This window comes from Drosophila takahashii, chromosome 2R (assembly GCF_030179915.1).
Source record: "Drosophila takahashii strain IR98-3 E-12201 chromosome 2R, DtakHiC1v2, whole genome shotgun sequence".
Classification (NCBI taxonomy): domain Eukaryota; kingdom Metazoa; phylum Arthropoda; class Insecta; order Diptera; family Drosophilidae; genus Drosophila; species Drosophila takahashii.
Window position 1 is genome coordinate 43,221,784 of NC_091679.1, and position 14,739 is coordinate 43,236,522.

Below are 14,739 nucleotides of genomic sequence, written 5' to 3' on the forward strand. Positions count from 1 at the left end.
TTGCGGTAAAATACATATTTTAGTCATACTTTCTACCACTCCTTTAGTCCAGCAGCATTTTATGGGTCTCTTTGATTTGGTGTTTGTCGGTAGTCAACTGCAATATGTTTCCAGTTTTATAACAAACTTCACCCCGAGATATTGCCAGTTGGTCTACATCTACGTTCGCCGATTTCCGCTTTTGTTTTTAATCAAATATTATGTCATGTCTAATGAATGTGTGTAATGTGAACAATATGTTCGATTCTGTGGGCTTGCTGAGCAAAAACCATTCGATTAGATTGGCACTGATAGTTGGCAATGTGTGTGAGTTAAGGGGTGTGGATCAGCCAAGAGATCTCAGCTGAAGTTTAATTAATATTACGAAATATATGAAGCTATCCCTGAACTTTTAATTTATTTGAATTAGTCCCCACAAAGCATTCTCAGTAATAATAATTATTATTGTCTAAAAATAAAGTGCTTTATTAACATAAATAGAATTTCATTTGAACTAAATTTTTTAAATTTGTATATATTTTATTTAGTTCCAAGAGTCTACCCAAATTATTTGTTTAGCATTTCTATATTTTTTAATAAACCAAACAAAAATATGGCATTAGATTTTAAAAGTTTTTGAGCATTCTTCTCTTCTTTTTTTGCTGATTCTTGATTTTTGCTTTGCTCAGTTCTGTTTTTGTTTAGACCGCCTGGCCTTCTGCCTTCTGATATTTGGCCAGCGTTAGTGTCAAGTCAAGTGCCGGTCTCAATTTCAGCGAAAACGTGGCGAAACTAGTTTAAGACCATATTTTCTGCTTTGATTGCAGTATTTTTTCAAAGTGTTTCGGCTTTCAGCCGAGCAATGGAATGGAGACAAAGCACCTGCACAGAAACCCAAATACGAAAGCCAGGGGAAAAAAGATATGAGTGTAAGTATGGGTATGAGTCTGTGGTTGAGTGTGAATTTGCTCACCTTGTTTGCTATTTTTTCTGCATTCCGAGAATCGGTTTTCGGTGGTTATGGTTCCTCTAATCCCGGGCCTGTTATTTCTGCCACGAGTGTTTTTCAAGCGATCCCTGCTGATCGCCACAAATCAGGCGCAAGTACGTGCCGGGCATCGATGATCGCAAAGAATCGACTCCAAGCGGGCACGTCCCGATGGTCAGCATTTTATCGTCTTCTCTTCGAAAATTTCCCTTTATGACCAGGCCGGGCTGCCTCATCATTATGCATTCCGATTCTTCGGGATCGGCGGGCCAACTAATAAGCGTTTTAGCACAGAAGCCACGTACCGACTTCATAGAGTTATTAGTGCCGTACAAGGCGTCATGGTGATAAGATGGCCAAGGGAAACCGTTTGCGGTCGCCATATATCATGTAAGTGCATAAGTGCATATTCCGCCCAGATCCGAGCAGCCAAACGTTGCATTTTCCCATGGGTTTCTGGGTTCTGGGTTCTCGGAGTGTGTGCTCATTGGAGGAGAACGACCAAAGGAACTGGAATTGGTCAAATGCCCCGGGGTCACGGGAAATAATTATAAACTGCCTGCGGAAGAGGGAGGAATTAATTTGCGAAAATCTCTAGATCATCTGGTATCTATTTACTGCGAGTATATTCACAGCGGAAACGGGAAACTCTACCTATATAAATTTTTATGAGTTACAAATTATCAAATTAATAGGTTATAAAATAAATTATAACCCTATCATAAAATTTAAAACATCATATAACATTTTATTATTCTTTGACTTTAAAGCCTGGGGTTCACATTTTTATATGAAAGGTAAAGTGTCTTTTAGATAAGGAAAATGAAGGGAGTCACCATTACTTCCGCAGCAATATATCAAATAGATTTTTTGCAAAATGAGTTGGTCTATGACAGCTATAAAAAAAATAAAAAATAAACATATTGTTATTTTTTAGTTGGACTATATAACGAGCTATGAAAAGTATGGGTTGACAAAAGGGATTCATGGCCCACCGAATGAAAAATAATGATATACTACTTACGCTCACTTGCAGAGTGTAATGAACTGGCCCATAATATCAGTGTTTACGGCGATGCCCTCTTCAATAATTCAAATCAATGTAGTCGGTTTGTCTGGCCAGTCTGGTAATTGAAACTGTGATGAATAGTCAGCGAGTGTTAATGGGCATCCCGGCCGTCTTGCATTCGACGGCTCATCCGTGGACATTCCGCTCATGGTCGCTCCACTCCACTCCGTTCCACCGTAATTAATCAAAGCGAGACCTTGGCAGCAGCATCTTTCCCCATCAACAGGTAGTAAAACGCCAAGACGTGCCCCATCAATACTTATGTATATATCCATTGGCAGCTGTGGCAGTATCTGTATCTTTAGCTGTTTCTGTTTCTATCTCTGTGTCTGCAGAAAGACGCGGGAGTCGTTCGATTCGTGCGTGACAGAAAGAGGTGAGTTTGAGTTTGGAGTAGAGTAGTTGGAATCCGAAAGTCTCACTATCTAGGTTTAAAAAATTCTCCTAAGTCCTAAGTCCCTAAAATGTTAACGAGAATTTTATACATTAAGATGATATATTGAATATTAAACTTATAATAATAAGACGATTTGACTTCTGAAATGAAATCAATATTTTTAATAGCTTGGGTGTTTAAGAACAACGTTTAATAGGTAGTTAAGAAACACAATTAAGTTATAAGCTGTAGTAAAAGAACCTCCAATGGCAACCAATAAATCCGCAAAATAAAAACCTCAACATAAACTTCCAAGTAAAAGCTATAAGAAGGCAAAAAACTTTGAGTCAGTTGGTATTTCTGTATCTGAAGAACAGTCTTGAGTGAAAACATTGGGTAGCTGCAACTTGAACACGAAGAGCATGAACATGAGAGTCTCAGTCGAAGAGAGTCTTCCGGCCAACAGATACACACCTCGATCGGAGCCGCTTCGGAAATACTGGTTTTTCCTGAAGCCAACTTGCTGGCTACAAAGATTTGCTTTCATTTTTCCGTTAAAATTCGCCCAGGTATGGGTGAGTATCTGAGCGTATCTCTAGTACAGCTGGTACCTGTATCTGTATCTGAATGCGGGAATATCTGAGGGTGTGAGTGAGGTGAGCTGGGCTCTCAGGTAGCTCTCATCTTGGCTTGGGTTCTTCTTGGTTCCTCTTGGGATCTCGATTTCTCCTCTCTTTCTTTCTCTACGCTATGTTAATCCACTGGCCAAACATCCCAGGGGTTATAACTAAAGAATCGGGCCCATACACACCTGAGGATGAGTAGTGCGTTGGCAGCTGCAGCTGCGCAGGTAGCCAGAAGAGGTTATTTGATTACTCAACCATTTTTCTTGCCGATTTTCGCCTGTTCTGCGGAGCTTCCTTTTGGATCTTTCAGCTCAGAGCCACATGTTGTTGCCGGTGAAACCTCACGTCGGCATGTCCGGCACAAATTTTTTCTTTTCTGTCTTGTTTTTGCTTTTACTGGAATTTGAGTCTTAAAACGAAAAATTGAAAAGACATCTGTCGTCGGTAGATCGATTTTTTCTGGCGGGCATTTCCGCAATCTACACATTTCGATACCAAGAAATTTTTAGGGTTTTTTATGGTCTTTCAAAGTACTCGAAGCTTGAGGTTGAGGGTGCATTTAATTGATCCGAAATTTGAATATTTGATGGACCCTTGACATCTATACATAGTGATAAATTCGAAAGAAAGACACTTCAAGTTTCTTTTGGCTTTTAAAATGTTTTGATATGTTTGAAGGGTCAATTGAAACTTAATTTCCCTGGAAAACACACACAACTCTTGTAAACTCTTTTGTGCTTTAAAATAAATGAAGAGGGAGTTTTGATTTATTTCGGTTTCATACCAAGACTCATTAATTTTCAGCCTGAAAGGACATCTAGACAGCAGCTGCAGCACATCCATCTGGCTGGAAACTCATATCTAACAGATACCCTCGGATGCCTTGACATATCGGCCATGCAAATCTTAATGAAGTTCTCTGCGTCAGCGATCATAGATACAAAACGCAGCTGTGTGGAATAAAAGTGCACCTGCTGCAATGAATACACATTTTTTCCTTCAATTTCTTGCCCACTTGCCGCTTGTTTACCCAATGAACCGCTCCAATTTTGTCCATTGACTTGTGCCGCAATCGATTTTGTTGGAAAACGAACGAACGAATCCAAAGGCAAGCGTAACCTACTTTCCGCTGATAAGATAATGACGCTTTTCCTCCGCTTACAGTTTACAGTAGCCGACGCGAACGCCGACGCCTCCAGTCAATGACTTACCATTTATATAAATGTCTACATAGTATATACTCAGACAAATATATTTCTATTCGTCTGGCACAGTTATTAACTAGCTTGAGCTATTGTGTACATTTTCATTGCATAGAAAACAAAACTCGATATGAATAGGGTCTGTAACTGTACCTTATTTCATGTCAACAAAAAACGGATATGACTTATGAGAAATTTATCGCATCATATAAAATACCAAATTCAGTATTCTTTGAACATTTAATGTAAAATAAGATAAGCTAAATCTTTATTCATGTCAAAATGATATGAATAACTTGATCTCAAAACAAAATAAAATTCACCAGTACATATCAATCTGATCTTTTGTCAATTTTTTCCTGTGTAGTTCTAATAATACCAAGGGTAGCTGAGATGCCTATATAATGCACCTCCAATCGAACATAACGCTTTCCCAATCGCTTATCTCCCGCCCGCTTTAAGTGATCAACACGGAAATGTATTCGATTTTATTATATTTTTTATTTTAACACAATTGATGTGTGTTTGTGTGGCTCTTTCGTTTGTTGTAAATTACACAATTAATATGTACCTTGTATATAAATAAAGTATCTCAACTTTTCTATTATTCCTTAACAGTAATAAATGTCAGCTTGCGGCTCTTAAGACTCTTCTTAGCGGCTATGGGAAAAGACTTACAAAAATACATATCGCATTGATTTATTGAACATTTTCACTTACATATATATGTATTTGAATATATATATCATATATCCCTTTTAATATAACATGGATATATATCTGCACGCGTGTTACGTTCATAATTACAGGAAGTCTCGGAACTTCGGGGCTCCCTCTCGATTGGATAAGTTTAGATTAGGTTAAACTGATTTATACATGTACTAGAAGACAACCCCAAGAACTTATACTGATATTGATAGGGTTTAAAGTTCTAGATAAATTAAGATTACTGTGTTAACTTAGATGTACCGACTTGTCTTATCGAATTTAGTTCAGCTTTGATTTTGTGTTTATTTCCTTTCTAATTGAAGATCTGTCTGTCGAAGAGCTAATGCGATATAATTCTTCATACTTTGTTGTGTAATGTATGTTCAACTAAAATAGCCTACTAACTAGGGTTGGTATTATGAATTCTTAAGCATACTGATTTCGAATTCGCTTTATAGGAATATTTCGGACATTTCTATTTCGATCATTTGTATTTCTAACTCGTTTGTGTGTGGAATCGAAGCAATAACAAGAAGTCTGCAGAAGTTTGTGGTTTGTTCGCAGTTGCTTGGCTACAAATTAGTGTTAGCGCTAGTTTAAATAGTTCATTTACGTAAGATCAAGATCACTTTTTGCATTTACAAAACAAAAAACAAAAACTTGTTCCCCCGGGCCCTTGCAAAACTCCTCCATAAAAATATATATATATATAATATATAGTTTACCCATATGGGTATTGAATCCCGACTTTGGGACCGGCTAGGCCGGCTCCTCGTCCCTTGACACTATCAACATCCGTACAACTCTTAGCATATAAAAAGTCTTTTCAATTTCTACGTCTGCTGGCGAAGATTCCTAGATGCGCCAGCCCTGGTCGTCGTCCACATTGGAGTCCGTGTCCGAGGGCTCCTCGCCGTACATGTCGGCCAGCTTGCGGAAGCGCGGCCCAAAGTTGGACAGGTAGTCGAAGTTGAGATCGCCGTCGTCGGTGCAGGAGGCCAAGCTGGACAGGCTGCCGTCGGAGTTGCCGTCGCCCTCGTAGGCATAGTGCCGCACATCGTCCACCGTGGTGGCGCCCACGTCGCGGTCGCAGTTCTCCTTCTTGTCGCCGAGGAAGTCGGCGATGTCCGGTATCTCGTTGGGATCCCGCATGCTCGACTGCAGCGCATAGGGGTCCTTGTACAGCTTCTCCTCGTACGGTTGGCTGCGAAGGACATTCAGATCGTACTCCGTGTCCCGCTCGCCGCCGCCCTCGTCCTCGTAGTTGATGATCGTCTCGCGGATGTCGTCGATGTCCTTCTCGTGCCAGCCGTTCTTCTGCTTCTTCTGCACCACCACGGCCAGCAGGATGATCATGAGCAGCGCCAGGCAGACGATAATCGCGATGATGAAGTTGCGATCGATGCCGAAGCTAAACGCCACGGCCACCGACTGCTGGCAGCCGCTGTCGATGTTGCGGAAGTAGGAGGGCATGCCCAGGTTGTAGGTCTGCTCGTTGATGGTCAGGTTGCGGACGCAGCCGAAGAATCCCTTCTGGCTGGGCACGTGCGTCCAGTTGAGCTGCCTGCCCAGCTGCTCCAGGTCCACCGGCGTGCCACCCAGCTGCAGCGGGGCGTTCACGTTGAGGAACTCATTCGGTCCGATGGGCGCGCCCAGCGTCTGGCAGGTGGACAGCCGGCAGTTGTCCACCGTCATCTCGATGCTCTTGCGCTGCAGGATGATGTCCAGCTGGTAGCTGCGGTCGGCCACCATCTTGATGTGCTGGTGGCGAATGCGAATGGCCCCCGAGCCGTAGTCCACCGTCAGCACGGGGTAGCCGTTGTCCAGTTCGAGGGAGAGGAAGTCGGAGATGGGCAGCAGGGGATTGAAGTTCAGGGGGCCCAGGTACAGGATCAGACCCTCGTCGATCTGCGGCGTGATCTCCAAGCTGATCTGGGTGTTATTGCAGCCGGCAATGGGCTGGTAGAAGGCATAACCAGAGCCGTAAAAGGCCACGGAAACGAGTTCGCAGTGGGGTCCGGTAAACCCATCAATGCAGTCGCACACATCGTTCTCCCCGAAACGCGGCGATCCTCCGTTGAGGCAGGGCCGCATCAAAGGAGCCTCGCAGACGCACTGGGCCTGCACAAAGGCATTCACGCCCACGAACGAGGTGGTGTTCGAGTAGATCATGTACGGCACCGAGCTCTTGTGCAGCTCATTGGTGCAGGATTCCTCGCACTTGAAGCGCTCGATGAGGCACTCGTCGATGTTCACCATCAGCATCTGCAAATCGAGTTCGTTCTCCAGGCGCTGCTGGTTCTGGGCCACGATGCCGTTGAGCTTTTCCGGGGCGTAGTACGGTGATCCATGTGCCGAGTAGCGCACGTCGAGCGTGCGATTCTCGTTCTGCAGCACCGTGAACACGTCCACATTGGAAACGGAGGTGTTGAACAGCTTGGAAAGCGACAATTGCAGGCGATCCTTGAGGGAGAGCGCCTCGGGGGATTGAATGTCGCGCGGCACGCTGATGAACTCCTCCTTGGTCACGTTGATGAACCGGATGCTGCCGCTCTTGTCCACCGCCTCCTCGGGCAGCTCGCGCACCACCACGGTGACATAGGCGTCCACGGAGTGACGGGGCACGAACATCGACTCCTCGGTGACCACAAACGATAGCTCGTACTCTCCCTCGGCGGTGTGCAGCAGCATGGTGATCATTCCGGTGCTCGGATTCAGCCGGAACTGGTCGTGCGGCAGGTCCTTCCACTCGAAGTACTTGTCCTCCAAATCCCAGTCGTCCAGATCGTCCACGAACACGCGACCAATGTCGGTCTCGGGCGCCTCGCCCTTGTAGTTGTAGATGAAGATGCGCGACGAGCCCTCGCTCATCGCATTGTCGTTCACATCGCCGATGACCAGGTGCAGGATGCTCACGGCACTCTGGCGGGGAACACCAGAGTCACTGATGCGAATGGGGATGAAGTACTCCTTCTGGGCCTCCCGATCGAACTGCACATTGGCGTGCAGGTAGTCGCCGTCCATGCTGAACTTGGTCTTGATGTCCGCGGAGGCCTCGCTGTCGATGCCGAAGGTGAAGTTGCCCGCACCCGGGGTGTCGTCGTAGTCGTTCGCCTGCAGCTGCACCACCAGGCCGGGATTGCGGTTCTCCGGCCAGTAGACGGGCATTTCGTTGACCAGGAAGGGAGCATTGTCGTTGATGTCCTTCAGCGTAATCGTCACCTCCTTCACGGCGCTTACTGATGTCCCTACGCCATCCTCATCGTTCGCTTTGATCAGCACCTGCCAGTTCTTGTGGCCATTCGGCGGATCGCGGTCCAGCGTGGTCAGCAGTCGCAGGCAGCCGCTGTTGTCGATGCTCCAGCGGTTGCCGTCGTTCTGGTGAATCGAGTACACAATGTGTTGCTCCGCATTGCGATCCTTGATATCGGGATCGTAGGCCTCCACAGTGAGAATGCAGTCGTCGTAGGTGGTCTCCTCCAGGATGGTCACGCTGTAGTCCTGCTTAAACACCGGCGGATTGTCATTAACATCCTCTATCTTGATAATCACCGTGGTGTAATCGTCGTAGATGCCATCGAAGGCGCGTACTTTTAGTTCGTACTCCGTGATAGTTTCGTAGTCCAGCTTCTGGTTCACGGTGATCTTGCCTGTTTTCAGGCCAATCTTGAAGGCATCCCCCACATTGCCGCTCTCGATGCTGTAGAGGATCTGCGAGGCGTTGTCCTCGTCCTCGGCCTTCACCTCAATCACCTCCGTATTCGTGTTGGCATCCTCGAGCAGTCGCTCCGCTAAATATCTATCCTGCTGGAAGTGCGGCTTGTGGTCGTTCTTGTCGCCGATGGCAATGCGGAATACCTGGTGGCCCCGATTAGGCTCCCCGTTGTCAAACAAACTGGAGGGTGAATTATCGCTGGCAATCACCTTGACGTTATAGAAGTCACGCTCCTCCCGATCGAAAGTAGTCAAGGCTGTAATATTACCCGTATTGGGATCGATGGTGAAGTACTCCCGGTTGTCGGCCAGCTCAAAGGAGACTATGTTATTCGCCGCCGTGCCGTCCATGTCGAAGGCGCGCACCTGCATCACCGGCGTGCCAGGAGGTTCGTTCTCCAGAATCGTGCCCGATTTGACCTCCGTGTAGTAGGGTATATTGTCGTTGACGTCCTCCACCTGGATCTTGATCTGGTGCTCGGTGCCCAGTTCGTGCGTGTTGCGCACAATCATGGTGAGCGTGTAGTCCGTGATGGCCTCGTAGTCGAGGGTCTTGCCCAGGCTAATGGTCACCTCGTTGCCGATCTGGTTGAACACAAAGGTGTTCTTGCTGTTCGTCTGCTCCGTGCGCCCGGTGTTCAGCTCGAAGATCACCTCCGGCTTGTCCGGCATATTGGAAACGGCCCGCAGCGTGGCAATCGGATGGGTGAAGTTCTTGAGATTCTCCTTCAGGTAGATGGGTGTGTCGATGGGATTTACGAACGAAGGTGGCTTAATCGAGGACTCCACCACCCGGATGCGCACCTCTATCTGCGCATCCTGCGGCGGATCCACTACATTATAGGCCCTTACTATTATCGCGTACGATTGGCCGGGTCGCTTGTCGATCGACCGCTTCAGATAGATGATGCCCGACTCCTTGTCGATCTTGAAGTACTGGAAGTCGCGCTCCCGCAGAATCTCGTACTCCACCAAGCTGTTGTTGCCGTCGTCAAAGTCGCTGGCACTGATGGACATCACCACCGCGTCGGGCTGCAAGTAGAAGGTAGTGGATAAAGCCAGGGGTATTTGGGGGATTTCTGCTACTCTCTGCTAACTTTCCTGCAAGTTTGCCCAAACCAGCCAACACATGTCCCTCGACCTTTTATATTTTCTAATGCTACCTAAGCCAAAGCCTAAGTCGAACTGAAACCTTTTCGCGGAAATTTAACTGACGACAAAGCGTTGCTAAAATAAACATCATTTGGTGGGGGGCTTGAAGAGGAAATCAATAAAAAGAAAGGTAGTGTTATTCCTGGGCTGCTTTAGGGTCTTTTTCCATATGTAAGTTTTTAAAAGTTAAAATATTTATTCGAAGAATTTATGATGCTTGTGAACTAGAGCCTGAAAATGATCGATATTTTCGATATTGATACGATAATTTAGATTTTTTCAAGGGAAATCTCCTTTTAAATATCGCGATATAGAAAACTGTCGATATTCTTCCAAGCCTTAATTGTAAATGCTTCAATAAAATGTTTGCTTTGTTAAAATATTTTTTTTTTACATAGGTAATTATTTTTGTAATCTTTTTATCTAAGAAATTCTAATAAATAAAATAAAAAATCTTCCCAACTTTTTAAGCGTCTTTTATCTTCTTATATAAATAACTTTAATATAATTTTCCCATTATTAGTTCCTAAATAACTACTTTTACAAGCATTTAGGTAAATTTAGTTTTCCCACCTCCGCGCCGCTAAGCTGATTGGTTGCCCTTGGTTATTTGGCTCGACGACAAGTTTTTCTAGTTGCAAGCATGGAAATGGCGTAGAAGAAAAGGCGGCCCAGGGCGTTGGAAAGGGTTTCAAGGTTTCCAGTATCGAGCGAACGAGCAATGAACCCAAAACCCGTCTCCGAGTGGTCGAGTGGTTGAGTGGCCCTCCTACGCCAAGCGAAAACTAGTTGCTAGTTCCGCCCAAGAAGATGTTCGCCCATGAACTGGCCAAGTGGTTAATTAGCGCCGCACAAACTGCAGGACGTGCGACAGTTGGAGACTAAGGCAGTCTGAGGGAATGCCAGGTGGGCAGGGGATGGAGGTTGCAAGTGGCAATGACCCATAAAAGCCAGCACTCGCGGAAAAATAATACCTAAAAGTCCATTGTTTGTAGACTTTATAATTTTCTATCATTCAATTTAACTAGTAGTAGCTAGCTCGCAATAATGAACACTCCCCCCAACCAATTCCCAAATATTATGTTCCAACTTTCGTCAGAAAGAGATTTTCAGCTCTCCGGAATAAACTTTTAAAATATACATTTTTTGGTTTACTGTTGTAAAAAACATTTTTGCCCTGTATTAAAATCATAAGTTCTACATAACTAAATCTTGGATTTTTTGAAAGATTTTCTTAAGATTTTCCATGCAATATTCAGAAAACCTTTCTTAGAAATTTTATAAATTTAAAAACCAATAGATTGCTAGTCTGTGAAAAATAACATTTCTTTCAAAAACCTGAATTTTATTTTTCTAAACTTTTACTAAACTCTTCCTAGAAATGATATAAATGTAAAATCCCTAAATAATATTACCTGAACCTAACCAAAACCTTTTCCCAGTATTTCCCAGTATTCCGAAGACAATTGAGTTAGGTACATGACATCACGGATGGGGGGCAAATACGAAGGAATGACATCACTCTAGTGCCGACCCACTGACTTGGCCAAACCGCAGTAATCCGGGGTCCGCGAGTTTGGCCAGCAGCAGTGGCAAGAGCAAGAAGGGGAAGAGCAACTCACCTGGGCATTCTCCGACATGGACTCGTCGTACCGCGCCTTGTTGAAGGCGGGCGCGTTGTCGTTGATGTCCTCGATGGTCACGTTGAAGGTGCAGACGTCGTCCAGCGGCGGAAGGCCGTTATCCGTGGCCTGGACGGTGACGAAGACGAACTTCTCGTGGATGGGCTCGTCGCGGTCGAAGGTGTGCGTGGTGGTGATCACGCCGGAGGTGGGGTGGATGAAGAACTTGGGCCGCTCGAAGGGCGACTGGACGAGGCTGTAGCGGATGGTCTGGTCGGGATCGGGGTCGTCGGCCTGGACGGTCAGCACGTAGGTGTTCTCCGACTGCTCCTCCTTCACCTTCGGGGCGTAGCCGGCGCAGTTGCGGAAGGCGGGCTTGCGGTTGTCGCCGGAGAAGTTCTTGTCCGGCGGCGACTGGAGTGCGAGGGCGGGTGCAAGGAGGCTGATGGCCACGAGGACGCCCAGCAGGAGTCTCGCGGGGATTAGGCGCCGGCCGAGATCGCGGCATTTTCGCTTGTGCTGCTGGTGTGTCTGTTGCTGGGCGGGATTGGTATTGGTATTGGTCGTTTGGCCGGCCATTATGATGCAGTGGCTTCTGGTTGGGACACTCTCGGATGGACACTCTCCTCCTCTAGCGGCGATCCGCCATCTCAGACTCTCTTTTTCAGCCGCAGCAGCACTTTTGTGAGCACTTCTCCGTGAATCACCCAGTATTTTATAAACTCCACTCCACTCACACACCTTTCGATTTTGTGGTTACACGCACACCTGGAAGCGCGCGCATTCGTGTGCGTGTGCTTCGGTCCTACGCGTTGGTATGTGTGTTACCAACTCGGAACGGAACTCTTGGTTATAAAAAGGCACTTTTCGCCCGTATTTCAACGTGATTCTTGCACTTTGGCGAATTATTTTACTTTTAAAGAACGCAGAACGTATTTTGATTCACTTTGATCGTTTTAGCGATGCAAACCGATTTCGAGACCGCGATCGACGCGCGCACAACCGCTCAATTCAAAAACAAAAAAAAATCTGCCGTTGATAGAGGTGGCAAAGCGTGGATGGAAGCATCGATGTGTAGTTTTCGGAAATATCGATGTTTTATCGACCATCGATTGTTTTAGCTCGTATTTACAGCCGTTATTATGGGATATTATTCTTAAAATATAATCTAAAAACGAACGCCATTATAATTTTGTTATAACCATATTTTTGGTAGTCACTGTGAAAAGATAAAAACAATTTTCAGTCACTTTCGAAATTCGAACCTTTGTTTGGTTTGTTTATGTTTTTGGCTCGAAAACGGGCCTAAAACGGTGATGTATTTTGAGTTAAGGTTTTCAATGTTTGAAAAATTTTAAAATTTCACTTGACAACACTGCGATGCGGTGGCACTTGTTAACTGTCGTATTATGGCCAAGTTTTAGCCAAAATCCTCCTGGAAATCGACGAGCGACGTTACACACCTTTGATTCCGAATAAAAATACGGGTTGCTCACTAATGGTTCGTTTTGTTGTCCATTAAACCTAGCATTAAATTGCAATTCGATTTTCCCGCACCGCGAACCGAACTCCAGGAAATATCGAAAACAAAGATGATGTAAAGATATTTAAAAATATCAAAATATCGATATTTTTTTTAATAAAAATAAATAATTATACCGTGATATTTTTTCCCCTGATAAGATCGCTATTTTTAAAAATATGTTTTTGATATTTCGAAAATCGAACTGATTTGAAACCAAAATTCAAAGAGTACACGAAACGAAGAACAAAACAGAAATCGACTATAGGTGAGAATTCACCTTGATAGAGTAAGCGATTTTTGGATATGTGAACACGATTCCGCTTAAAAATGCAATTTTATACGCACAAAAATAGTATATATAAATAAATATATGTTTATATATACATAAAAAATTAAATATACAATTTGACTAACTCAACATACGTGTGGTGAATTGTATAATTAATTAAATCTTAAAAATGGCCGTTAGCAAATACACAATCCTTGAGTAGTGAATACACCCCCCGGCGACACTACCTCTGTTAAAAGTGCTGCATCTTTACAGTTCTGTTAAGGCCTCTGCACACAGCCGCTTCAAATTTTGGCCAATCGGATCTACACACAATAAAAATATGTTACCCGTTACTCGTAGAGTAAAATGGTATATTGTATTCGTGCAAAAGTATGTAACAGGAAGAAGGAAGCGTTTCCGACCCCATTCTTGATCAGGGTCACTAGCCGAGTCGATATAGCCATGTCCGTCTGTCTGTCTGTCAAGACAACCGGCCATGGAAAACAGTTCCGGTCAGCAAGAAAATCCCGCCATTTTATATAGCAAGCATACCTGCAATCATTCCGCTACTAGAAAAGCGAAATTGTAGGGCTGGTATATCCAAATACCAAACCAAGACAACAATAGGAAACGGAATTCGTATACAAGCCGTTGACATGAAAGCATACAATTCGATAAAAACGGTCTTGCTTGAAAATAAGGTCCCAGCCCACTCGCATCAGGCGACAAAGGATTCAGGGTAATGATCCGGGATCCCTCCTGCAAGCTATAGAGGTCAAGCGCTACTTCAATTTCTGTCGGCAAAGCTGCGTTATTTCTGAAAAACAAACTTTTTAAAATTTTTATTTTGTAAAACCTTTTAAAAATATTTTTGTAAACGATATTCCGACATTATGGTCATAATTAGCTCTTTTTCAAACAATTTTTGCACCTAAATCTGCCGCTACTCAGTAAATTCAAACAAATGTACAAATATTCGGTATTATGCTTAAATATTTTATTCTGAAAATACCAAGTATTTAATTTTTAAAATATTTCCTACCACCAAATTAATGTTCAAAATAATTTTAATACCAACTCTATGTTTTAAAAATAAGTTCTCAATGTAAAATCCTCTAAAGCCTTTATATTAGGCGTCTGCAATAGCCGTTCACACTATTTATATATAGCCAACATACCGGTTGAAATAAATACCAAGTCACTCTCCTATTTAATAGGCAGAGTGGTCCTACTAGTGACCATCCATGGCACCAATCAGAAAAAAACTCAGCCCAGCAGTAAGCTCAAAAGGCTTTAAAAGTAGCCAGTATCCCGCAAAAGAAAGGTCGGCGAAGGATTCAGGGTAATGATCCGCCATCTCCACCCCTCAACCCCACAAAGCTGGATAGTGGACGAACTTAGAAAGCTAGGATTTATCGCCTCTTACATCCAAAACGTCAGGAACAGAATCACAGGAATAGGATACAAAATGTTCGATTCACAATGTAAAATACCTTAAAGCCTGTTA

General features: G+C 44.3%; 1 protein-coding gene and 1 long non-coding RNA gene across 3 annotated transcripts; both read right to left on the reverse strand.

Moving 5' to 3' along the window:
• Positions 1–603: 603 nt before the first annotated feature.
• Positions 604–3,484, reverse strand: LOC138912264 (uncharacterized). 2 transcript variants are annotated; one of them, XR_011417780.1, is made up of 4 exons: positions 2,887–3,484; positions 1,992–2,495; positions 953–1,522; positions 604–861 (listed from the first exon to the last, which is right to left on the reverse strand). It is a non-coding gene; the product is annotated as an uncharacterized lncRNA (long non-coding RNA). The 2 variants fall into 2 exon arrangements; XR_011417779.1 differs by having other exon boundaries at positions 953–1,526; positions 2,887–3,483.
• Positions 3,485–4,721: 1,237 nt separating this feature from the next.
• On the reverse strand, positions 4,722–12,474 carry shg (E-cadherin shotgun). The gene is made up of 2 exons (XM_017146595.3): positions 11,437–12,474; positions 4,722–9,694 (listed from the first exon to the last, which is right to left on the reverse strand). The coding sequence occupies exons 1-2, from the start codon at positions 12,013–12,015 to the stop codon at positions 5,804–5,806; spliced, it is 4,470 nt and encodes a 1,489-aa protein (XP_017002084.2). The 5' UTR covers positions 12,016–12,474; the 3' UTR covers positions 4,722–5,803.
• Positions 12,475–14,739: the final 2,265 nt, after the last annotated feature.

Coding starts and splice junctions, on each gene's coding strand:
- shg (XM_017146595.3), bottom strand. CDS start 12,015: ATGGCCGGCCAAACGACCAATACCAATACCAATCCCGCCCAGCAACAG. Junction 9,695..11,436: donor CCATGTCGGAGAATGCCCAG/GTGAGTTGCTCT, acceptor TTCTACTTGCAG/CCCGACGCGGTGGTGATGTC.